The sequence below is a fragment of the Apostichopus japonicus genome, chromosome 20 (genome assembly GCF_037975245.1).
Source record: "Apostichopus japonicus isolate 1M-3 chromosome 20, ASM3797524v1, whole genome shotgun sequence".
Taxonomy (NCBI): Eukaryota; Metazoa; Echinodermata; class Holothuroidea; order Aspidochirotida; family Stichopodidae; genus Apostichopus; species Apostichopus japonicus.
In genome coordinates this window covers 33,767,127-33,792,301 of record NC_092580.1, presented here as the reverse complement: position 1 = coordinate 33,792,301, position 25,175 = coordinate 33,767,127, and the positions used below count along the sequence as shown (strand labels likewise).

The 25,175-nt window shown below is 37.9% G+C and overlaps 1 protein-coding gene across 3 annotated transcripts; it reads right to left on the bottom strand.

Annotated features, from left to right (window-relative positions):
- LOC139961498 (amidase-like) lies at nt 1–24,356 on the bottom strand. Of its 3 annotated transcripts, none has more exons than XM_071960695.1 (11): nt 24,197–24,356; nt 14,398–14,635; nt 13,457–13,629; nt 12,876–13,015; nt 10,074–10,274; nt 8,960–9,034; nt 6,469–6,634; nt 6,186–6,248; nt 5,674–5,774; nt 4,801–4,987; nt 1–1,310 (listed from the first exon to the last, which is right to left on the bottom strand). In XM_071960695.1, the coding sequence occupies exons 1-11, from the start codon at nt 24,339–24,341 to the stop codon at nt 1,111–1,113; spliced, it is 1,689 nt and encodes a 562-aa protein (XP_071816796.1). In that variant the 5' UTR covers nt 24,342–24,356; the 3' UTR covers nt 1–1,110. The 3 variants fall into 3 exon arrangements, 2 of the variants coding, with proteins under 2 accessions (XP_071816796.1, XP_071816797.1); XM_071960696.1 differs by lacking the exon at nt 24,197–24,356 and adding an exon at nt 19,915–20,076; XR_011790901.1 differs by having other exon boundaries at nt 1,173–1,310; nt 6,503–6,634.
- Nucleotides 24,357–25,175: the final 819 nt, after the last annotated feature.

Here is a 25,175-nt window from a genome sequence, read left to right as displayed (position 1 = left end):
TTCATTTTGATGGAAAACATTGATATTGATTCGATGTAACGTATCATATAGCACAAAAATCATGTCAAAACAAGCACAAATAGTAACAAATGTTAAACATAAACTAACAAATTATCATTGGAAGATAAGGATGATTAGCTTAATTTGTAGAATATAAAGATTGCATTAGCTAGGAACACCATATGGCCGGGTTTCCCCCAATCATGTTCTCGTTCTCAGTATTACGTCAGGAATGAGGTAGATCTTGATAATTTTGTTTAAAAAAGCAAGCATGTTTAGGTAGTTCCGTCACAGTTGTAGAAAATTCAGCAAAAAAACAATATATATGTTGAGATGGTTATAGTCATTTATAGTCATTTACATGATCGTCCTTTTAGGTAAAAGGTTTTCTAGTGACCTGATATTACTTAAGGTTGTAATCTTCAGCAGATTGTTACCTCCTTAACATTTTTTTATAATCCTCTTTAAGTTACTTTTTATACGATTTTACTTAGCCTTTTACAATGATTTCTATTTGCTAACATCATCTGGGATGTATATTTAAATAGTATTAGCTTGCTTTATGACATATTGGGAAATAAAGGTAGAAATTATAAAACCGAAATCTTCCAAATATCCCTGTGCTCATTCCATCTTTTAGTTTTTAGTTGACTTTTATACTTTCCTTCTTACTCTGAGACTTACTATATTTTACTTTGGATGTATAATGTCTAAGAATCTATATGGATCGTAATTAATACATTGGAATCACTGTTGGCTGCCTTTACATTCTCTATTTTTTCATGTATTATGCCATCAAAGAAATAAATTTAGACCGTCGAAAACATCTTTTTTCCCAACTATCATAATTTCTCTGCTTTATAAAGATACTTCAAAGATATATCGAAAACGAATAGGCATTAATATAGTAAAATTCTTTTATTGATACATTAATTTATAACTGGTCTTCTTGATGGAGTTCAAAAAGATATTTATATAACGATATACACTGCTTCAAGCATTTGAAATTTATTATTATATATGTGTTATTTCACCTTCTTCGAATTTTGCATATTTATTAAAACAGTGGTGGAAAAGAGGACAGCAGATTATATACCAACTACTGTGACGTCAGGCAGAACTGTTCAAGCGTTCAAAATGGCTTGCTACTTTGAATAGAGTGACTTCATCGAAGTGTTTCGAAATAAGCATAGTTCCAATAGGAAGGCCGTTTACGTGATGGAATCCCGCTTTCAGGGATATAGCAGGATGACCGGTCAAGTTTGTAGGCCGAGTGTTCACCGATATGTTTCCAAGATTTGCCAGGTAATCTGCAAGTAGTAAGGTCAAATAAATTGTTGTTATTAATCTGAGAAATCAATTACTACACGAGAGAATTTGCATATTGGCTATATTGCTATCACACTGAACGTATACGGGTTACACAGGAGATATAAATGACAGCAGACTGGTTCGTTCAAGCAAAGTATAGCGAAATATATCCATGTGCACATGGAAGCTGGATAATTGCATGTGGACACATGAATGGTTTCTAGAGATTAATTGTTTTCACAACGATGTCTTATCTAGGGCTCGGACTCGGGGTATAGGGTCTGTTAGACTGGATTACAACCCTGCTCAAAACGAAATTACACCTCATACACACAGGTGAAAGATATTACATTTTTGTCAAAGCCAATGTTACGCCCTTTCGTCGGATTTACTCATCAAGAAATTATAACGAGCGCCCCCTCAAAATAACTTTACGCGTGAACCGTCTAATATACGCCTTTATTTTTACCTTGTGATGTAATGTCACCACAGAAAATATACACGAAGAAGCCATGTCTCAACCTGTTGACACTAACACGCTTTGCAGCGATTTGAAGGTCACTCACGCCATCTTAATACACCCAAAATAATGACTCGCGCAAGAGGTGTCTACGTTATAGTAACGAGGTTTCATCGAAATCCTTTTCTTATCGTCAATATATCTTTCATTTTTACATACAGAAACATCTGATGCACCAGATTAGCTCGAAATTTGAGGGGGAAATATGTACTACTTGAAATGAATTACAACTCACGGTATATAACCGCGGTTTACATAGTTGTTCTTACTTTGTGCAAAATATCCTAGCATGTTCCCAAATGTCATACAATCTTACGTTAGGCCCAGGGCATATGGCAAGCCGTTTTAACATTTACCTCTCTATTCTACTTAAGTAGAATTAATTCCACTTAAGTAGAATACAATTAAGCTTAAGTGAAATGAATTGCACTTAAGTAGAATACAATTAAGCTTAAGTAAAATGAATTGCACTTAAGTAGAATTGCATTTTACTTAAGTTTAATTGTATTCCACTTAAGTAAAATTACCGCTTTCTTTTAAGCTTAAGTTAAATTCAATTTCACTTAAGCTTAATTGTATTCTACTTAAGTAAAATACAATTCTACTTAAGTAAAATTGAATTTAGCTTAAGTAAAAGTGTCATTCTTTTTCACTTAAGCTAAATGCATTTTACTTAAGTAAAATTGTATTTTACTTAAGTAGATACAATTAAGCTTAAGTGAAATTGAATTTAACTTAAGCTAAATTGTATTCTACTTAAGTAGAATTGTATTTTACTTAAGTGGAATACAATTGCATTTTACTTAAGTAAAATTCAATTCTACTTAAGTAAAATACAATTTAGCTTAAGTGGAATTGAAGGATATGGCAAGCTGTTATAACATTTACCTCGTGCGGAGAAGTGGTTGGTCTTGGGGCAATGTTTACATGCATGGTACCATGCCTTGTGATACTTCTACTACTAGTACCACTGATTGGTGGTATGTCGTGTTGTAGTCCTTCCCTTGCCCTCAAAGTGCTTTTCCAACTGCATCAGCAACAGTTTGCAACGATTTATTGGCTGGCTGCATTTACCAAATGTCTAACGTTTAGACTCAGTGATAAACAAAGCTTTGCTTCATTTGCTAAGTATGGTGTTATGTTCGTATATACACAACGAAAGCTGGAAAAGTATCGCAGAATGGGGGGATGGCCGCAAATGGTTACGTAACTAGTACGTCTTGAACGTAACTCTATAGGTCTCGCATCACAATTAATTGTTCCATTGACTTACACACTAAACTCATCACTTTCAAGACCTGCCAAAGCATAGATAGAAGTTTTCATCTGGTATATCATACCCACCACATAATAGCTGTGTTCTAGTGGCCTATCAATGCACTTGCAAACTTCCATATCATGACCGTTTAGATTATGAGCTAGAAGAGGAGCAAGTTTATCACACTGAACCCTTCCATATGCTCGTTCGGAGTAATATCAACATTTAACCAAAGATTTTTAAAATGGTTTATATCACCTTCGATCCTCCCTATTTTGACACCATCTGTACTTAAAGTTATGCTCTTTCATATAAAGGCAGAAAAAACGATGACAGTAAATGATAACATGCCCAAGGAAGCTTTACGTTGGGTACTTTTACCTCTTTTCTGACAATGGTAAACCTATTGAGCGGATGAACACGTGGTGAGGTACCTAAAATAGTATACAGAGTCGGACTTCGCGGCAAGTAGTGACGCAATGAGTAGCATATACTGATTGACCAATCACATTTTACTTAAGCTAAATTGCATTTTACTTAAGTGAAATAGATTGACCAATCACATTTCACTTAAGCGTAATTCTATTTCACTTAAGTAAAATGCAATTTAGCTTAAGTGAAATTGAAAAGCCATTTTGCTTAAGTAGTATAGCATTTTACTTAAGTAGAATTGAATTTTACTTAAGCAGAATTGCATTTTACTTAAGTAGAATTGAATTTTACTTAAGCAGAATTGTATTTTACTTAAGTAGAATTGTATTTTACTTAAGTAAAATACGATGTAGACAAAAACCGTTTGAACTTAAGCTAATATGAATTCCACTTAAGTGGAATACAATTAAGCTTAAGTAAAATGCAATTCTACTTAAGTGCAATTCATTTCACTTAAGCTTAATTGTATTCTACTTAAGTGGAATTAATTCTACTTAAGTAGAATAGAGAGGTAAATGTTAAAACGGCTTGCCATAAGGGCACAAAGATCAGCCATCTATATTGTTCGACTTGCTCTTTTCTATAAAACCTAAATAGTAAATGTAGGGGAAAGGCTTTACAGAAATGTGTGGGCTTCTGTTGAGCAGGTAGTCCGGGTTGGAGGGGTGCACCGGCAATTAATGAAGGGACATCAATGATTTGAGGAGGGGCACAATACTCATGTGATGTTACAGTTTTTTATAGGCATTGTTTTGTGTGTAATATTTCGCTTAACATTGATTGACATGCTGTTTGTAAAATTATCAAAATGCTGAACAATTGACCGGATGTGTCTTCGTGTGTGAGAAAATATACAGCTGTTTATGGGAGTGAACTCGAAAAGGTAATCGAGGAGATCACCCGAAGCTCTAAAAGATTTTCAAACCGTGACGTAGAAATATGCTTGCAACGGATCCGACGTCTCTGTATAAATCACTTACGGTAGTTGATAACTGTCTTTATGATGCTAGCAAGTTTTATAAATTAGTATATAATAAGAAAGATTAAATTAATATAAATGCTTTCTACATTGTCACTGCTGGTTATACATGTTTACAGAAACTCTTACGATGCGCATTGGTTTACTGACAAAGCAGTATTCTTTCACGTAAAAATTGTTGTCGGTTATGAATAAAGTGGTGTGGGATTTGTGTAAATATAGGCTCACAATATACTGCAGCCCTGCAAATTTCTTTCTCAATAAAGGAAAGATACAACGTGAAAATGGAGTGAAATATACCTGCTGTGCTGATATTTTTATCCGGTAGTCTAGGGGCTGTAAACGGAATCGTCGGTAGGGCAAGAACATCAAATTTGTTTAAAGCATCATCATACTGCTTAGCCAACAACCGCCTCAGGTTCTGTCCTTTGTTGTATATGACTCCTGGATACGATTCCGCAAAATATTGCCCGAGGAGATACAGAAGCTACATCAAAATTAAGACCAAAAAATCAAGTAAAATCACCGTACAGCTTAAAAGTCGCAAGGAAGCGTGAAATTAATGCAAAGATTATTTCACAGTGAGACCGATCTCATTCTCAGCCTTGCAGCAGTCATGCCTTTCGTCGAACGCATGTAGCAAATGGACCATGATAAAGGCTTGTTTCGAACATGTTCTTCAATAATTCTTTTAGGCAAGGGCGTAGGAACCAGGGAGTTTGGGGGGCCAGCCCCCAGTGAAAAATATAGGGGGCGGAATGAATTCAGCCCCTACCCCGCTTCACAAGTCAGAAACCCCTTTTTCATTTCTAAATAAATGATAATATGTGAAGTGTGCTATATTGCACCAAATTGCATCTGAGGCCACCTGGAAATGCAACAAATTTCCAAAGGGAAGGGGATGCCCCCTCCCCTTAGACCCCTCATCCAGGCCGGACATCAGTCTTCATCCCCCCCCCCCCCACCCAAAAGTACCTTCCTACGCCACTGCTTTTAGGCATATATCATGCAAGATATATCATGTTGCCAGTGGCCCAGTTCAATGTGTTCCGTTTTGCCAGTAATTCTATACCAGTCCTATACCTATAGATAAAACGTCATTGTCTAATATTCTTGTCTTCCATATCCATGCAGCGATACTGTGTTTCTCAGTCATCCAACAAAATGGCTTACCTTTGGAGAAGGACCAACGTCGTTAATACGAGTTTTGAAAGATTTGCTAACGAAGCTTGACATACTCGTCGCGTGAAATCCGCAAGACCCTCTTCCCACACCTGATCAAGACGGGAGAAATAACATTCTTATTGGGAGTTTATGACATCTTAACATAATTCTCCAGTACAACAGATAATACCACCACAAGTTGACGTAACAATCACCGCTGAGTATTTATATATGAACTCGCCAAAGGTAATTTCTTTCAAATATATTTTAAATCAACCTGTATTCCTTTTACTGAGGAGAGAAGGTACCAGAGGCTTACATTTATTAAATTATATAATGAGTTCTCAGAGCATATACTTGGTAATGGTTATACCAGAAAGTCGAAAAGGTTGAAATTCTGTGAATTGCTTTTGAGAATAGTACTAGCAAATCCTTCAGGTTTGTGATTGTTGCGGCTTCTCTTTGTAGCCTACATATTATTACATCACACAGTAAACTTATTCGCATTTTTTCTTACTTACCTCCAGAATGAAACGTTGTATCAGCAAAACCTTCACAGAAAACCATTCGCCATAAGATATGGCCTGTTAGAATAAAAATAAAAAGTGACTAAATTAGATAATAAATAGTGGCAAATAACTGACCAGCTAATTATTTCTTCTATCAGCTTACAAATATATATATATATATATACATATATATATATATATATATATATATATATATATATATATATATATATATATATATATATACATATATATATGTATATAATCATAGCTTTGCTTTATGTTAGTTTTATACCCTTCGCGTGCAGCGGTATGGACACTTGTTCTACCTTGGCTCCAGCATCTTGTAATTTAGAAACAGATCCACGCACTGTTCTTTCTACTTCATCATCAGTGGTCTTCCACTCGAAGCCCTCATTAATGACACCTATTTTGAAACCCTCCAGGGATTCCACGATCATCTGCAAAAATACAATACACAAGAATGTCATTACTATATTAATTCATGCGAAAATTTACTTATATTAGAAGGATCAGTCTTGCTTGACATTGACAGAAAATGTATGCTGTCAACATTGCGCATTCTTGTGGTTAAGAATTAGTATGTGGCTATCGAGATTTAGAAAATATTAAAATTTGGAATATTGCATTTCCCATGATATGTATGTGAAATATCGAATTATAGTATGTATCTTGCTGCTACAACTTTCAATTTTCAACGAGATATTCCATTTACATGTGAGTTGAAGTTACCGATCCTACCCTTAAAGTTCCAAAGGGAACATTGGGTAGCAATTAAACCGTTAAGAATTTTGGCATATTCGGCTGACTTCTCTCCATTACACGGTGTACTTTCCTATACGAAGACATATTCAATTCAGTGTTACGCATTGCAATAATTCGAGAAGTAAACCCAAGGAGAGGCCTACTGTGGTATAAATTTTTGAAGATTTCATGGATTACGCAGTAGTATCTGTCCAAAACGCTTATCACATCAAGTCATGGAAAAGAAATCAGTGGCGGAGTGTCCGTACAGTCAGGGGGCGGATGCCCCTCCCTGCTGACGGACTCAAATGGACTGCTGGCGCCCTTTTCAGCTTTTTACCACTTTTTACTTATTCGCCGTTATTGACTTTTTGATTGCGCTCTCATCTAGCTATTGACATTTGTCACATTTTGTTGCTGTAATTTGGCGATGACATTAGCAAGCCCACGAAAGGGTCATTTCCGGCGATCTAGGGAGTATCTTTACTCCAAAAAATTTCTGTACGCTCCGCGCCATCCTGTGGTGGCGCTCCGCTTAGATAGTGTCGTAAGCGCCTCTAAATACAGACCGTTCTCCCCCCTCCTGTCCAATACCACTAGCTCCGCGACTGAGAGAAATGTCAATAATATTTTCGGGAAGTCTATGCTTTTGCAAATCCATGGTACAAGCAAGCGACCACTTAAAAACTGGATCGGCCAGTTCAGTAGTATACCATGTACTATAGTGTTTTTCTCTATAATGATAATTCAAATGCATTCGATCAACAGCTTAGCCCTTCCGTTTGCTATAGTGATGACATAACAACGGTAAATTTCAACTCACACGTGATCAGAGAGGTCCAATAGTAGCTCTCTAGTATTATTCAGGGGCTCTGTGTATGCAGGATTATAAACATACATTAGACACCAATGAGTGCTAATATATTTTCTAAAAGTTAGGTATCCCATACCGGAAAAGGAATCGCATTGAGTAGGCTTTTAACAGCGGTAGCCTACACCGATTGCGCATTGGGGATTACAATACATGGCGCATTTGTGCTTCCTCTATACCTGATGATCTGGGTTTTCCCCTATTGACTTGTGATACATGGGAGCTGCCATTTGAATACAATTTGCAAGTAATATAATGCTCAGAGTTTCATTCAAAGGAGTGGCACGCAGTAAATAATGATAAAACAGTGGGACCAAAAACACACTTTACCACGTAGAAAATTGTAAATGGTGCCTACCTATTAGAAAGGGACACTTTATTAATTCATAGAAAGAGGAACTTTTCTCTCTCTTTACACTCAGTTATTTCAATATAACATCATGCGGTTATTTCTCTTCGGTCACGACTGGCTTCGGAGAATGAGGCATCTACCTTTGATGTGTATTGAGGTACTTTCATATCTGACCTCTGATGTAGGTTGAGACTCCTTACCTCTGATGTGTATTGAGGTACTTACATATATGACCTCAGATCTATATTGTGACTCCTTACCTCTGTTGTGTATTGAGGTACTTTCATATCTGACCTCTGATAATATTGAGACTCCTTACCTCTGATGTGTATTGAGGTACTTACATATCTGACCTCAGATCTATATTGTGACTCCTTACCTCTGTTGTGTATTGAGGTACTTTCATATCTGACCTCTGATAATATTGAGACTCCTAATCTCTGATGTGTATTGTGGTACTTTCATATCTGACCTCTGATCTAGAATGAGACTCCTTACCTCTGTTGTGTATTTAGGTACTTTCATATCTGACCTCTGATCTAAAATGAGACTCCTTACCTCTGTTGTGTATTGAGGTACTTTCATATCTGACCCTTGATCTAGAATGAGACTCCTAATCTCTGATGTGTATTGTGGTACTTTCATATCTGACCTCTGATCTAGAATGAGACTCCTTACCTCTGTTGTGTATTTAGGTACTTTCATATCTGACCTCTGATCTAAAATGAGACTCCTTACCTCTGTTGTGTATTTAGGTACTTTCATATCTGACCCTTGATCTAGAATGAGACTCCTTACCTCTGTTGTGTATTGAGGTACTTTCATATCTGACCTCTGACGTGGATCCAAGCCATTATCATAACCAGCAAGTACCTGTAGAAATAATTTACATTAATTAGACCTTGAATATGCATAAATCAATCTATCCACTGGCCTCACTGAGAAGTTTTGTTTTGTTTTTTTCTCCACGCAGAATACCTCACTAACACATCCCTGGCTCAGATCAGCAAATTAACTTAGAAAGACATGACATGTGGATCCCTGCTAAGAGTATATCCTATATATCCACTGGGGTTCTCCAATCGCGATGATGTCGTATATCGGTCCTTTCTAGTTACAAGCTACTTGACAAGCTGTTGCTATAGGTTTCAGTACTGTCGACATCGATCACCATAAGTTCGTTTGTAAGTATTGTGATCGTCTGAAATACTTATCGGAATTCCTAACAAAAAACCATCCTGTTAGAGGCACCTTATTCTATGTTTTCTAACACATAACTGCGAAACTGCACATGTCAAGTAGAACTTTAAGTCAATCATCCAGCGCGCCTGCGCTCTAACGTGCTTGTGTGCACTACGCATTCACGCAATCATGTTACTTTGATTCAATTCAGGGATTTGTAAACAAAACAGATCACGCCGGTATAGAGGCTGCCCCATTGACACCGGGCAATGGGGCTTTATACCTCTCCGCAACCTCTCGCGTCAGGTCTGCGCGCGCCCCAACATATAATATACCACCGACACATAAGTGATATGTGTTGTTGTTAGCAACCAGTAAGATATAACCTAGGTTGCGCCTAAACAGCGATCGCGCCCCAGTTTCATTCGATAAATTCCAGAAAGCGGCAGATTATTATTATGATTATTATTATTATTATATTTTTGTTATTGTCATCTTTAATGAGGGTAGTCCTGCTCTGTGCAGAAGCACTGCTTTCCAGAGGAGCCCTCAAAAGAGAAAGGATTCTATGATGAAATAGTTTTTTTTTCAAAAGGCGAATCTACTACGGAGGATAATTAGTAAACCAGACACCAAGTCAATTACCTGCCATCGCTTGTTCTCTTTGATAACTAACATAAAAGATCGACAAACTAGCCTCTTTTTTTTTGCATTTTTGACAAGCTCTTACCTCTAGAAATAGTGCACAATCGTACACGCTTCTTGCAATTGGTCCTAAGTGATCAACGGAGGGTTCAAAGGCCATTGCACCTGTATAAGGGACCAATCCAAATGTTGGTTTCAATCCGACAACTCCACACCAGCATGATGGAATTCGTACAGAGCCCCCTTGGTCACTTCCTAGAGCAAGGTCTACTTCACCAGAGGCGACCTGCGAAAAGCAGTATTTCAGCGATATATAGAAAACTTGGATTCTAAAATATCATTTAAAACTATACTATAGATTGAAAAGACAGATGTGATGTGATATCGGCAAACTAAAAGCAAAATGTTTTGTGTTTCTTTTTAATTATTATTATTATATATATATATTTTCATTTTATTGTTTTAACCTTGGATTGGATAAGTTTCAATCTTTGCTTTTATAGAATTGCATTCTCAATACCCCTAAGAAAGATGTATATTGTAACTAAAACATAACACAAATTTGTCATTGTTCATCTATGAGTATGACATCACAAGTGCTTGCTTCAACTTAACTTGCGTTACGAAAACGATACCTACGAATTGAATTCAAATTCCAACAATATGCTTAGAAAATATGTTCCTCTTTCTAGGATCCTTTTCTTCTCAGTCACGAGGGACTTGCAAAGATAGTGTGGGCCCTTAATTCTGATAATGCATTGTGCTTAATCGACATTTTGGCAGTTCTAAAACTGTTGATGAATCTGTGACTTTATACTGGAATAAATGGAAGTATGAACACAAATAAATCAGGCAGTGCCAAGTTACTTCGTTTAGTTGAGGGATTTTTATTTGTATTATTTCCCCGTCGCATAGAGAGTTCAGAATAACGCCGAGGATGAATTACTCTGCATGCATGGGGAGATGTGTTATTGTTATGCACACCGGAACACGTGGTCCATATGATCACGTTGTGATTGGATCATGGAGTTAAGTATGAATGATCCAGTTCAACACTGGGACAACTATAGGATTTACTCATTTGTTTATTTAGAGGATTTAGGTAACGAAATTGTCTCGGTTGATATTTAATTTGCAGATTATAATATAAAATTGTCATTTGCACGGAAAGTAGAATAATGGCACTCTGAGTGAGTTCATTACAAAAAATGCTATGATGCAATTTAATGTTCCTTTAATCCTCTCTTTGTTCCTCTACTTTTTATTTCCTACCTCTCCTCTTCCCCTGTTGCTTTCTTCTCTCCATCCATTGTCTACTTATCTCATTGTGTTCACCGTGCTCATTAACCTGTCTGTAGGCTATTATGTGCGTGTTTTTGTCCCTTCTGTTACTGTCACTTGTCAATTAGCCTCTGAAGCAGATCCTGTTAGGATCGAAACGTCAGGCCAACTTACTTTTGTACATGCAATTTAATGTGAGAAGCGAACAGAGCCTGCATAGAAATTCCATGAGAGAAAGTTTAATTTACTTTGTGTCTATGTTTACAACGATAGATTTTCATTCTATAAAGTAACTATCGTCTGTGAGGAAGATTCCCATTTATTATTAATCACGTGCTATACATATCATATATATACATGCGGGTAGTATTCTGTAATGGTAAGTATCGGAACATAGCGTGCTGATGTATAATGTACTATATCTTTCAGTAGGAATGAGATGCTTAGTGTTACCTGGCAGTATCGACATATGCTTCATAATGTGATTGTATGTTCATTCATACAATTATGACAATTTACATATGAGCGTGTCCTATTCTGATGTTGACGTACAGAAGACCACACAGCAGAATTACGAACATCAAAGGTTGTGAACAGATAAGCTAACTTAAACGCTTTTCGTTTCACAAATATCGAAAAAAAAGTTAAACATGTCAAAATGCGATATAAACGTGTCCCAAAATTACTTCGATAGTGTAGCGTATAAGTAGTGTACTGCAGTGTAGTGCAGCGTTAGTCTACGTCTAATCCTCAACTCTCCAGATTAAGGTAATCTGTGCGTTTACCTCATATATACTGTAAGACTTGTGATAATAAATATACCAATACAGAAAAAATCAAGAGCATGCACAGCATTGCAATGTATGGCTAGAGGAAATAATAATAGATTCCAGACTGATTCTTTGGTATGGGCACTGACATGTGCTTTGGGGAATTCTTAATATCGGAAATATCGAAATATGGATAAACACATTGACGGATTCAGTTATTAATTGAAAATGAATATATATATATATATATATATATATATATATATATATATATATATATATATATATATATATATATATATATATACATATAAAGCCAAACTCATCGCTGTTAACTGCTGTAAATTTCAACTTTTCCCTTCAGATTGAGCTTAACAAATTTCCATGGCAGCGTACCAAATGTTGCACTTTTGTATTGTATTAAATACACACACACGCATGCACACGCGTGCATGCACGTGTATGGATCTTCGTACACATAACTCAGTCTTACTTTAATTTGTTATTATACTAAATACGAACGTCATATATATATATATATATATATATATATATATATATATATATATATATATATATATAGCTTTAGAAACCGATGTTACTTTAGATGACCATTCATACCGATATAATGGTATTTGACCATTCATACCGATATAATGGTATTTGACCATTCATACCGATATAATGGTATTTGACATACCAATGCCACTGTTACTTGACCATTCATACCGATATAATGGTATTTGACCATTCATACCGATATAATGGTATTTGACCATTCATACCGATATAATGGTATTTGACCATTCATACCGATATCATGGTATTTGACGTACCAGTGTTGCACTTCCGCCGCTGGATCCACCCGCATTATGGTCAGGTTTGTGGAAGTTTTTGACTGGTCCTTTGTTACATGTGTAGCTGGCTCCTGCACCACACAAGCTTTCACACACGGATTTCCCGGTTACACGCGCACCTGTAAAAGGGAAGGGTGACATTCTGTAAGGATATCGTAGGCTAAGTGTAGTGTACTAGATGCCATTCCGAGCAGTAATAACAACTCCCTGCTGGTACCATACCTATATATGCTGCTCTTAAGACAGACTAAAGGAACAAAATGTAAGATTAGGCAACAGTTATTTACTTCTCGAAAGCTCTCTACACCACGACACCCTCGATATTAAATCGAAAGTGGATCACTGAACATTGTTGACCTATGCGCGCAGTATAGTTTAAACCTTCATTATTAAAAGCAACTCATAGAATTTTAATGAAGACTTTAAGAAAGGAGGTTATATAAGTTGCATAACAGTAAAGCCTAATGTTTTAACATTTGAGTATATGCATTAAACATGTCACTACCCCATTGCATAAAACTTTAGATGTAAAACACTATTGCTTTCAGTTTATTGCCTACCTTGATCAAGAAGCATTGTCACCACGGTAGCATCGAATTCTGGAACGTAGCCCTCTAACGCAGAGCAGCCTACCATCATTGGAACACCTGCTACGGCAATATTGTCCTTTACAGCAACCGTCTTACCTAAAAGCTTACCGCTTTCAGCGCCAGTGATATTGGTCTTCCAGTACCTGACACAATGCCAAACAACGTATTTCATTTAGTTATTATCTTCTTATATAGTCAATATAGACAGAGTTTGTGTTATATTTCCTATTCTGTGTAAGCAACGCCGAAACCGTCACGTTATAAAATGTAACAAAAAAAAAGTGCAAAAATGGAAAACATCACGTGATACCATACGGTGAAATCATGATTCTGACAAATTAATAAATCGATTACAATGCATTGAGGATGTCAATAGCTATGCCAAAACGTAGCAGTAGGTATGAGAATCAATAATTCTGAAGCAGATTTCTAAAAAAGTGACGAAGCACCTAAATCTAATATAGGCCCTAATACTTCAATTCTTACCTTCCCAAAAGAATAAGCCAGCATGGGGGTGGGGGGGGGGCTGACGGAGGGATAGCACCTTGCCAGAGAAAGTTATATAACTACAATATCAGTACGTGTCACATGGGTATTATTGTTTTGACTTATTTGAAAGGTGGTTGGCAAAAGGTTTCTTTTAAAAGTACAAGAACTCGCTACAGCTTCGGCGTAAAATTTCGAGTTTCTTGCAAAAGCTCCATGGATCAGGAATGTAAGGATAACTAGCTGAAGTTTCGTATTAGGGAATTATTCCAAATTGATGGCCTGTAAGATCTTCCTTTATCCTTTAGAAAAAACAAGATTTTCTAATACTCCTTTCACCCGCCCCCCCCCCCCACACTCCCGCTTAGTTTGTAAGCTCTCCCTCCTTATATTCACCGATGAAATGACTACGAATTGTAACGTACCATGCGTTTAATGGGTTTTCTTCTGGTGTGGGGCGGTGTCCTGGTACTCTAGGATACTTTGTTGGTAGCAGCGGCTCTGGTAAACATTCTACTTCATTGATTGCATCACATGCGTCTTTTATAGATCTTTGATAGGCCGAAAGTTCATCGTCATCTAAATCAAGGCCAAGATTCTTAGCGATTTTGCCAAGATGAGCCTTACTCGGCGCTCGCACCGTGGCTTCATGGTAGAGTTTATCTGAAGATGACGTTGAGAGAGCTTTTCATTGTTACTATCAATCAAGTGTCAGAATTTAAATGTATTTAGTTTAGGTTTAATAATTAAATTTAATTACATTTATTTGATTTCTTATTTTCTTAGTGCGTCCTCGAACGTTACATTCTGAAAGCAACCCTTTTTATTAGTCTAATCTGTTATGAATATCACGTACAAGCAATGCATTACATAAAGTACGACCTTACTGCGATGACAATCAACACATCTTACAGGCAATGGTCTAAGGACAAGCCTATATTAGTTTAGCTATAAACTCTTATACGAAAACAAGACATTGACAAATTTAATTTTAATTTATTTGGAACTTTAACATTTATCCATTGTTCTATTAATTGTAATCACTCAAAAGAAACGTGTTCTTTCATCATTCCTTAGATAACAGACCACCTATGGATTGCTATAATTGAGGATAAGCAAGTCTTTTGTCGCGATTGAGTTTCGCAATGCAAATGACCTGAGTCCTATATAGAATAATAAGTCCAGCCACTTTCATCGATGAGCCTAAGATGTTACAAGTGTTACCGATATTACTCCAAGAATAGAATGTGGTGCATATCGAAACAAAACAACAGTGATTTTGACGATCTAGAGTTGATAGCATTTAATTTTGTACCTAAAGTAACACTGAATATAAAACGAAAGCTGCAAATACAAGATATGAGTTTGCGCATGGTAAACCGAGTGCGCGTAGTGACTATAGGTACATGTAAGGAGTTTTTATGAGTATTATGGATATGCCTACAAACAAGTCTCGATACCTTCAGAGACCTATAAAAGAGTTAAGGTACTTTTAAAGAAAAGCCAGCCTGGAAAGAACCTGGGCACGCAAACCCCAAAACCGAACGACTGATCCGCTCTCAACCCCAGTCCCCTTGCATCGAGACTGCGACTGTGTGATCTTCGTCAGGTGTGAATCACCATTCCCCTCGAAAGGGATACTACACATGATCTTAAAACAGTTAAAGTAACACTCGGAGACGCGCAGGAAGGCACGTCAGTCCGGGGAAGACGTTCTGTAGGGGGATTTAGCATTTACAACCACAACTTGCAAACGTTTTAGACTTAATTATAGACAACAAGTGTATATAAACATACCTCATAATGCACGGTTGGACGTCTAAACATTTATTTTTTTAGACCCCCGGCGCGCGATTTTTTTTTCCCAAACAGGTTCTCAATTGTGTATAAATAGTCGCTCATGATTGGTCGGAAAAGTTACGTCATAACAATAAAACCTTCACTTCGAGGTTATCAAAATGTCTGCATCCATTCGTTGCAACGAAGATATACCCGTTCAAAATTACCCGCAGCTTTTCGTAAATATATGTAGATGTGTTTGGAATTGGTTTAGACATAATGAGCACACTAGTATTGTATGATCTACTTTGATCGAAGATTTCTGTGAAGGCATTTATCGATAACATCGCACAGTGAAAGTTTCGTACAGGGTACATCACACATGCGATATAGGCCTATGTATATTATAACTGTGTACACAGTGCAGTGACGGAAATACATCATACCGTAGCATGGTGGGCTCATAATTGACGCACTTAAGGTATTGATCAACGTTTTCTATCAAGGAAAACTCAAAATCACTCAACTATGTGTTTTTCATATGAATGGTTCCTCAGAAATGTAATGATCTCAAAATATTTATTGTTCTGTGCATATGCAACGTACAATTGAGCAGAACTTGACCACAAAATATCTGCCGTGTCAAGTTCTTTTTTACCCCTTAAGTGACACATTCGTCGATAAGCTAACTGTAGTGAAGGCTTTAGTATTCATCCATTGACTTTAGATGCTGTTTGCTATACTTTGAGCCTCTAAGCTTAGACAGATCAGGTTCCAGAGAGTAGTGTTGTCCATGATATTGAGAATTTGTTGGTTATTTTTAGGGTGCAAGATTTCCAAATGCCCAAAAAACGTACAAAACTGGGGGGAAGGGTGTTAAAAGCTTAAAATTTCCACAATTTGTTCATCAAATAGCTGAAATGGATTCAAACTCATGAAATATGTAATTCTGCTTGACTGCAAAAAGTTTAGGTGGCCTGCTGTATCGTTGCTAGTAATAATTGAAGGTGCGTCAATTACGGGGTGCGTCAATTATGAAGCCTTGAATACACTAAACTGTTTTGCGTATATTCATTCAAGGCTGAACTCGCGTCGTGAAGTTGATTTTGGTGTAGGCCTACCCATTCCACGAAACGAATTCCGATTTCAATAGAACGGCTCCCGAATCGTGGATAACGTAAACACGAAACCGATAGAATGTAGCGTATGTATCATAAGTGAGGTCAACGTGTTATCCAAGCATTAAAAGTAAATATTAGGGCGTTTGTAGGAAATCGCGTAACAAGACTTTATTAAGTGTCAGTGTGTAACTCAGTGTATGTTTTCGAACTACCAAGCGTTTGATGCTGACGTCACGAGCAATCTGATTGGCTGAAAACTCCGTAATTGAGAACCTGTTTGGGAAAAAAAAAATTCGCCCCCGGCGCACGAGCCGAATTCAACGTGCACACAACTACAACCCACCCATCCCCACCCTCAAACTATTTCTCTTATCAGCATACAGCCCTACAATAAAAGTTTCGTTCCCCTATACCAAAATCAGTCGGGGAGTTTGGGATTTCCTCCCCCCCCCCCAAAAAAAAAAATGCACCCACCCTGCATCTGTGTCCCTGATAATACTGTCATGTATGGGACATATTCTTAAGTTAAACTCAAGTTTGGGAGAGTGGCTGGTTGGAATTTAACCCGTTGTCTGCAGACAGACTGATGCCATCTCTTAAGATAGTTAGGTACGTAAACACAGAGCAGAACTTCGATCTGGAGTTATTTGAAGATCTGTGATAACAGCTGATAAGCCGACATACAATAAAGATATAGCCTATACATATGGCGTTACATTGAATATGAGTAAACAACCAGCTTCTATCATTTGAATACGAGTTATCTGTGAACGGTATAGTAAGCATTGATATTGTATATCGAGGATTAACTTATTTTTATACACGAACGTTCAAAGTGTACACTATCTGTAATTACTCATTACTATAGAAATTGAGTTCGAGATATATATATATATATATATATATATATATGTTATATATATATATATATATATATATATCATTTCGCCCAACCAGCCTGGTCATTTCGCCCAACCAGCCTGGTCATTTCGCCCAACCATCATAGTCATTTCGCCCAACCAACATGGTCATTTCGCCCAACCAGCCTGCTCATTTTGCACAACCAGCCTGGTCATTTCGCCCAACCATCATAGTCATTTCGCCCAACCAGCATGGTCATTTCGCCCAACCAGCATGGTCATTTTGCCCAACCGTGTTGGTCATTTCGCCCAACCTTATTTTAACTAATATTCAGTCAGAATTATATCACTTTTTCTATTCCACTAGTTCAATTTGATTTATTTTGCGTTAGGTTACTTCGTAATAGTTACATAAAGTGGAGTGTTAGCTCAGTGCCTTTCAATCATAAGGTCCCCGGTTCGAGTCACTCCAAGATTAATATATGTCGGCCAGTTACAGAGTTGTTGATAATTAACAATTCATAATCATGGACGTTAAATATGAATGTGAGAGACTGACTTCGGTCAGCTTGCGGCTTTGATAAGCCAATTAGGCTTCTTCGCGAGTTCCTGCTTGCAGGAGGATCTAATATACATACATATACATACATATACATAAAGTGAGGTCCGCTTGATATCGATCGGAGTCTGAGCAGTTATTTCGGGTATAATGGGAGGATTACACTATTTTAGGCGTTTACGCATACCATGGAAGTTATATTATTATACAAACACAGGGGAATCGATCTTCATAAAAACCTTTCAAACCTAACCCCTAAAACAGTGATCCATCTAGTGACTAACAATTCCCGAACGTTTCCTTATTAAATTGAAAAAATAATATATATATATATAAAACCCGTTCGTAATATTGGAGTACTATATTTAATCAATGTAACCACTTTATCAATGTAACCACATATGTAATCACATATGTAATCAATTATACCACGACTTCAAGTTTCCTTAATACTCGGTTCGTATCCCGTAACGTTAACAATTCCCGAACGTTTACTATCAAACCTATCAAACCTTACCCCTAAAACACTGATCCATCCTCAAGATTCCTTAATAATCGGTTCGTATCCTGTAACGTTAAAAATTCCCGAACGTTTCCTTACTAAAGTTATACAAAGTAAAGGACTTCTAGTTTCCTTAATATTCGAACACTTGCTATCAAACCTAACCCCTAACACAAGGGCGGCGGAACCGGGGGGGCACAGGGGGCACGTGCCCCCCCCCCCCCCACTTTTCCTCAAGTTAAAAATGTACCCTTTTTCTACATAAAAATTTAGGTGTCTCAAGTTAGCAAGAGGCCAGGGAACCAGAATGAACACTCGGGAAGGGCCGTTTCCGGCCATCTGAGGGGTTTGTAAAACCAAAAATTTTCTTGTACGCTCCGCGCCAACTGATGGTGGCGCTCCGCTCATTATAGTCGTGCATACAACTTTGCAAATCCTGGCTACGCCCCTGACTTTTAATGAATTTCTGTGGGTCAAACTCAAAGCTATTTCGAATGGAAAAAATTTGTTAAGATATTAACAAGAAATAAACTCTAATTCGGAAGATTCCTACATTAGCAACTAGCATGATTTCACCTCATTTTGTCTCAAAAGAAAACTTGTTCCTTGTTTCCCAATTTGCACATTGGATATTGCAGTGCAAGTATGCATATTTTTCGAATTTCTGCAAAGTGCCCTTTGATGTCGGTGCCCCCCCCCCCCAGATTAAAAGTGCTTCCGCCGCCTTTGCCCTAACACACTGATCAATCCCCGAGTTTCGTTAATATTCGGTTCGTATCCTGTAACGTTAACAATTCCCGAACGTTTCCTTTTGAAGTATCATATTGAATCAAGGTTGGGCGAAATGAACAGGCTGGTTGGGCGAAATGATCAGGCTGGTTGGGTGAAATGGTAAGGTTGGGTGAAATGGCAGTTGGGCGAAATGGTTGTTGGGCGAAGTGACCTGCTTCCCACACATGTATACTAAGTCATATATAGATAGCCAATGCTAGAAACGCTACATCGAGGAACTACGAATGATAATGTGCTATTTCTACTTTACTTAAACACACACACAACAGCTCCGACGCAACGAAATCAATAAAGCAAGTCGAGTTACTGAAAGAGAAAATGCAACTTACCCGACATAATAGTTTTAATAACCTACAAGCACTCACTGACGTTAATACGACAATACCAGTGTTTACAAGACAACAGCTTTTGCGTTTCAACCACTGATCTCTATACACTAACTGGAGAGGCCGCTCGGCTCGCGAGATTTTTTTTCCCAGCGCGGTAAAGGCCATTATTTGCATACCTCGCTTCTCATTGGTTGGGGTCAGTATACATAAGATTCATTGCAATATCAACTAGCAGCTGATGCACTGAATCGTTCATCACATACCACATTGCACAAGGCCACTTTGCTACACTCAAAAAAGAAAACAGTCTAGCAGCAGAATGTACAATGGTACGCGTTTGAGTAAAGTTAATTTATTTGTCGGTGTGTTATGCCACGGGTGTAGAGGGTATGTGGTTATGTATCGCACAACTCTGTTGCTGTAAATTAAAAGAAGTTAAATCAAACCGGAACAGTTTGAAGATGATACAAAAAAAGCACCATATAATATAAACGTAAGACAATTTCTGTGTTCAATAACTATAATCCACAGTGGCAGTGGTACTACTAACATGCATGAATAAATACTAGGCCTAGATTTCGTAGTATAGTATCTGAAAACCGTGCCAAAGGGTCATAATAAACCGTTTCAAAGGGTCATGAATTTGAAATTCAAATCAACGTCTATGCTCAGAATTAAGAGTCTATCAGTTTAAAGATTAAAAGCATCCCAAGTTAATAGTCAACCAGAAACGGTCAAGCTGTCCAATGTTTTTAAACAGTTTTGAAGCAATCAAACGCCTGGTACTTATCTGCGTACATTGCCCATCGCAGTACCATGTACAGCAAGTTTCACCATCACTTCGAAGCTTCACCCTCGTCAAAACTAACTAATTCGATAATTGGCTTTTCAGTTTTGGATCATCAACCTAAGTAACCATTACCTTCAAAGAAGGACAGTCATCTACAATGAGACGTGTACACTCACAGTCCATGGTCGCAGTTTTGTTTTACGAACTTATGGATGTAAATGTACACAAACAAGTCCGCGCAAAAGCAAATAAAAAACATTTTAACAAATTTTTTAACAACGTTGTCTCAACACAGTGGCCAGTTCATACAGTACGTGTATGCGAATCACGATCCACTGCTTGCACGTGTATGTTCATGAACATACACACACGCATAGCGTAAGCAAGAACTTCCCAGCATCAACAGTGCAAGACTGCAGCCAATGAGAAGCGAAGGTATGCAAATGATGGCTTTTACCGCGCTGGGAAAAAAAATCTCGCGCGCGGCTCCGTGTGTGAAGCAGCCGGAAGTGACTCAGCGGCCATGTTGGGATATTCAAAACATCACCGCGCACATACAGTGCATACGTTGCTATGTCGGTCGGTGGCCGAGAAGGTGATGCGAAGAGAGTCCAAGGAAGGGAAGTGAATGTCGCAGACACAATCCTTATTGATCAAGGAAGTGAAGACATAGGCGTAGGAGGCGGGGGGCTGGGGGGGGGGGCTGCAGCCCCCAACCAATTTTTTTTGGTGAAAATTCGGGCAATATGCTGAGAATTTTTCGGGCACCTACCAGTAGCGGAGCGTCCATACAGTCAGAGGGGGCAGATGCCCCCTGGCAGACTCAAATGGACTGCTGGCGCCCTTTTCAGCTTTTTACCACTTTCTACGTATTCGCGATTATTGACGTTTCTATTGCGCTCTGAAATACCTATTGACATTTGTCACATTTTGTTGGTGCAATTTTCTGGCAAATGGCGATGACACCTATTTATGCTTCGTTTCTCTGCAAATTAGCAAGGCCTGGAAAGGGTCATTTCCGGCAATCTAGGGAGTATCTTTACTCAAAAAATGTCTGTACGCTCCGCGCCAACCTGTGGTGGCGCTCCGCTTAGATAGTGTCGAAAGCGCCCTTACAGACCATTCTCTCCCCCCAGACCAATACCCCTAGCTCTGCCACTGGAACCTACTAAAAGAAGAAGAATTTGCAATGTGTTTTTGCAATGGTTAAACTTATATTATTATCATCATTGTTGTAAGGACTCCCCAATTATTATAACCAATAAGGAAGGGTAATAACACGGGAAATGATTTTATGTTACTGGCATGTGATGTAATAACTCCTGAATGCCTATATGGTATGCACATTAACATGTGGAACGCATGGCAAAAAAAAATTGGTTATATTTTTCGGGCAAGTCGTTACAGCCCCCCCCCCCCCTCCCCAACTCAAATGAGGCTCCTATGCCTATGAGTGAAGTTGAACAATTGAACCCCTAAGAAATATGTGTTACCGTACCGTATGCCAGACTAAAATGGTAAATATGTCCATTTTCCGTGCAGGAAAAGATATGGAATGGGTCGTCTGTACAGCGACAGACGCTGCAAGTGCAATGCAATACAAGGTCTATGGGATACGTCGGACTAGGAACTTGAGGGGCATCCCTTCCTCCATGGTAAGGGCCTTTGAATGTTAAGAAAAATGTTAAGCATTTCTTCTAAATTCACTTCAAATTGGGGGAAAGAATTTCATAACTGGACGAGGCTACACCATCCATGCACAAACTACATGTACCGGTATCTAGTATTGGGAAGCGCAAATATTAAATTTTTAGGTGGCTCGCAGTATTACAAAAATTGAGTTTATTTCCATCTAGAAACTCAAAATGCAAGTTCCATGATAAATAAAAAAAATTAGGAGGGAAAAATTCCATGTATTCTCAGGAAAAACTTGTCGCATAGGGTTTTTGCATGAGGCCGGGGTCTTAAGGCAGTGTCCAGATGTGGAATTCCTTTCAGAAAATCATAGTGTAATGGAGAAATAAAGACGCCTTAAACAATGCATGATCACGACTGATATATGGTGGAAAGTCATGTTGAGGTCAAACATTTTCTTGAACATTTTTATGGCAATTTAAGCCTACAAATGCTGAAGCTCAGTGAAACATCTTCGAAAAAAATTCTGCATTTGGTACCTCTCAGTAATGCAACAACAAAGATGCCGTTATTGCTGTGTATAAGCTGATGATGCAGGTGCTTGGAAAATAGGTCAAAAACCACTCATATCACATCTGCAAAACGATATTGGATAGAACTTCCCATTGGATAGAACTAGATATTGGATAGAACTTCGAGTCACTCCAAGATTAATGTATGTCGTCCAGTTACAGAGTTGTTGACAATTGACAATTCTTAATCATTGACGTTCAATATGTATCAAGAGACTGACTTGAGACTGACAGCTTGCGGCTTTGATAAGCCAATGAGGCTTCTTCGCGAGTTCCTGCTTGCAGGAGGATCTAAAATACATACATAGATACAAGCAAAGTATATTACCCTGACCCCATTTCTGACTATTTCAATGTACGTATCAGGTTGTCCAAGTGGAAACAGGTATATGAATACTTGCAAAATAAAAGTCAAGGTGAAGAAGAAATAGTTAACTTCTCTAAAAACATCCAACCCCCCCCCACCCCTCCCACCCCTCAAGAAAATAGGCTTTTAATAGGCTTTTATTTTTTAAATGTCGCTTAACGGTGCGTTGTTGTTTACTTACAAGTGGTCTCTTTCTTCTATAATATTATATTGTTTGCATTTTGTATATCAGTCTCCATATCAGGTGCGTAGCCAAGGGGGGGGAGGGGGCAGCCGCCCCCTTGAGCATATTTACAAAAAAAATGTTTTTATGATATCGCTATAATTTTAAAAAGAGAAAATGCTAAGATGCAACTTACAAGGCTTGGGAAGTGCAGTTTCCAGCGATCTGGGAGGCATTTTCAGCCAAAATTTTCTTGAACGCTTCGCGCCAATCATGGTGGCGCTACGCTTAGATAGTTTGAAATGACGATTAAACAGTTTCACCCCTCCCTTGGCAAATTCCTGGCTACGCGCCTGCTCCATGTTGCAACTCTAGTACAGGCCTACTGGACAAACAACAGAGCAGACTGTCATCTCATTCCCAACAACGTTTCTAATCAGTTCAGTTCAGTCAATATATTTTGCATCTACATATTCATATAAAGCAGTGCAGTGATGGTATATACAGGATAATAGAAAAAACATAAAATGTTTATCAAAGCTAGTAACCCTAAAGAAAAATAAAAAAAAATAACAGAACAAAATAAGAAAGAAAAACAAAATGTACAAAACAAAATTGACAATAATATCAATCACGGTACTTGGAGGTTAGATAACTCTTTAGTTATACTTAAATGAAGCAAATGATATGATGTCTAATACCAGTTGGGAGATCATTCCATATTTTATAACAATAATTGTTTAGCAGAAACTTACCATGTTTAGAGCGATGTCTAGTGACAGAGAACAGTACATTTGTTCTCGTGACGTTTGGGATATCAGACCCAAATCTTGGGTGTACAATATTTCGAAAGACACGAGGCAGTGCATTGTTAACGTATTTGTATGCAAAAGTACACATTTTGAAAATATGAACATCGTTTACTTTGAGGACACCAAGAGTATACTGTGCAGAGTATTAGTATAAGGAAAACACCAGTAGTTGAACGTGATCGTTATTAGAATTCTATTTTGTAGAACTTGTAAAGGCTTTAGAACGGAAATATTGGTCATACCATACGTTTCCACACCATATATAGGATATCCTAGAGTAGACTAGTGCATAGTAAATCTGGAGAGCGATGGTGAGTGGAAGTGAACATCTAAGGCGATAGAAAATGCATGTGTACTTGATAAGGCTGTTGCAATTGTCATCTATATATGTGGCTTGACGGTCAGTTTATCATCAATAAGAACCCCCAAGTATTTGGCACAAGTTGTTCTACAGATCTGAGTATTATTTAGAGTAAAGGAATCTGGGCAGGGATGGAAATCATGCTCTCTACGGTGAAATACTGTGTAGTTGGTTTTGCCAAGGTGTAGTGTAAGTCTGTTTGCGTCAAACCAATATTTAAGTTTCCCTAAAGTCAATTTGGCCTTGGACTGAAGGTTTACACAATTTGTGTCATGGACAAAGCAAAGAGCCTCAGATGATCGTTAGGAATTAGGTTACTAATATTGTTAACATATATAATAGATAACAATGGTCCCAACGCTGACCCCTGAAGAACGCCAGTATTAATAATACACTGGTCAGATAAAATACCATTAACATACATACACTGTCTTCTATTGGATAGGTAGCTGACAAGACATCATACAGGCGCGTATCCAGGATTTTCCAATCCGGGGAGCGCGAATTACTATCTAAGCGGAGCGCCACCATCGGTTGGCGCGCAGCGTACAAGAAAATTTC

Excerpts from the sequence above, each read along its gene's own strand:
- LOC139961498 (XM_071960695.1), bottom strand. The coding sequence starts at position 24,341 with ATGTGTACTTTTGCATACAAATACGTTAACAATGCACTGCCTCGTGTC. Across the intron at positions 10,275-12,875 it reads GCGGCGGAAGTGCAACACTG|GTCGCCTCTGGTGAAGTAGA; the intron begins GTACGTCAAATA and ends TGCTTTTCGCAG. Across the intron at positions 4,988-5,673 it reads ACGTTGGTCCTTCTCCAAAG|CTTCTGTATCTCCTCGGGCA; the intron begins GTAAGCCATTTT and ends ATTTTGATGTAG.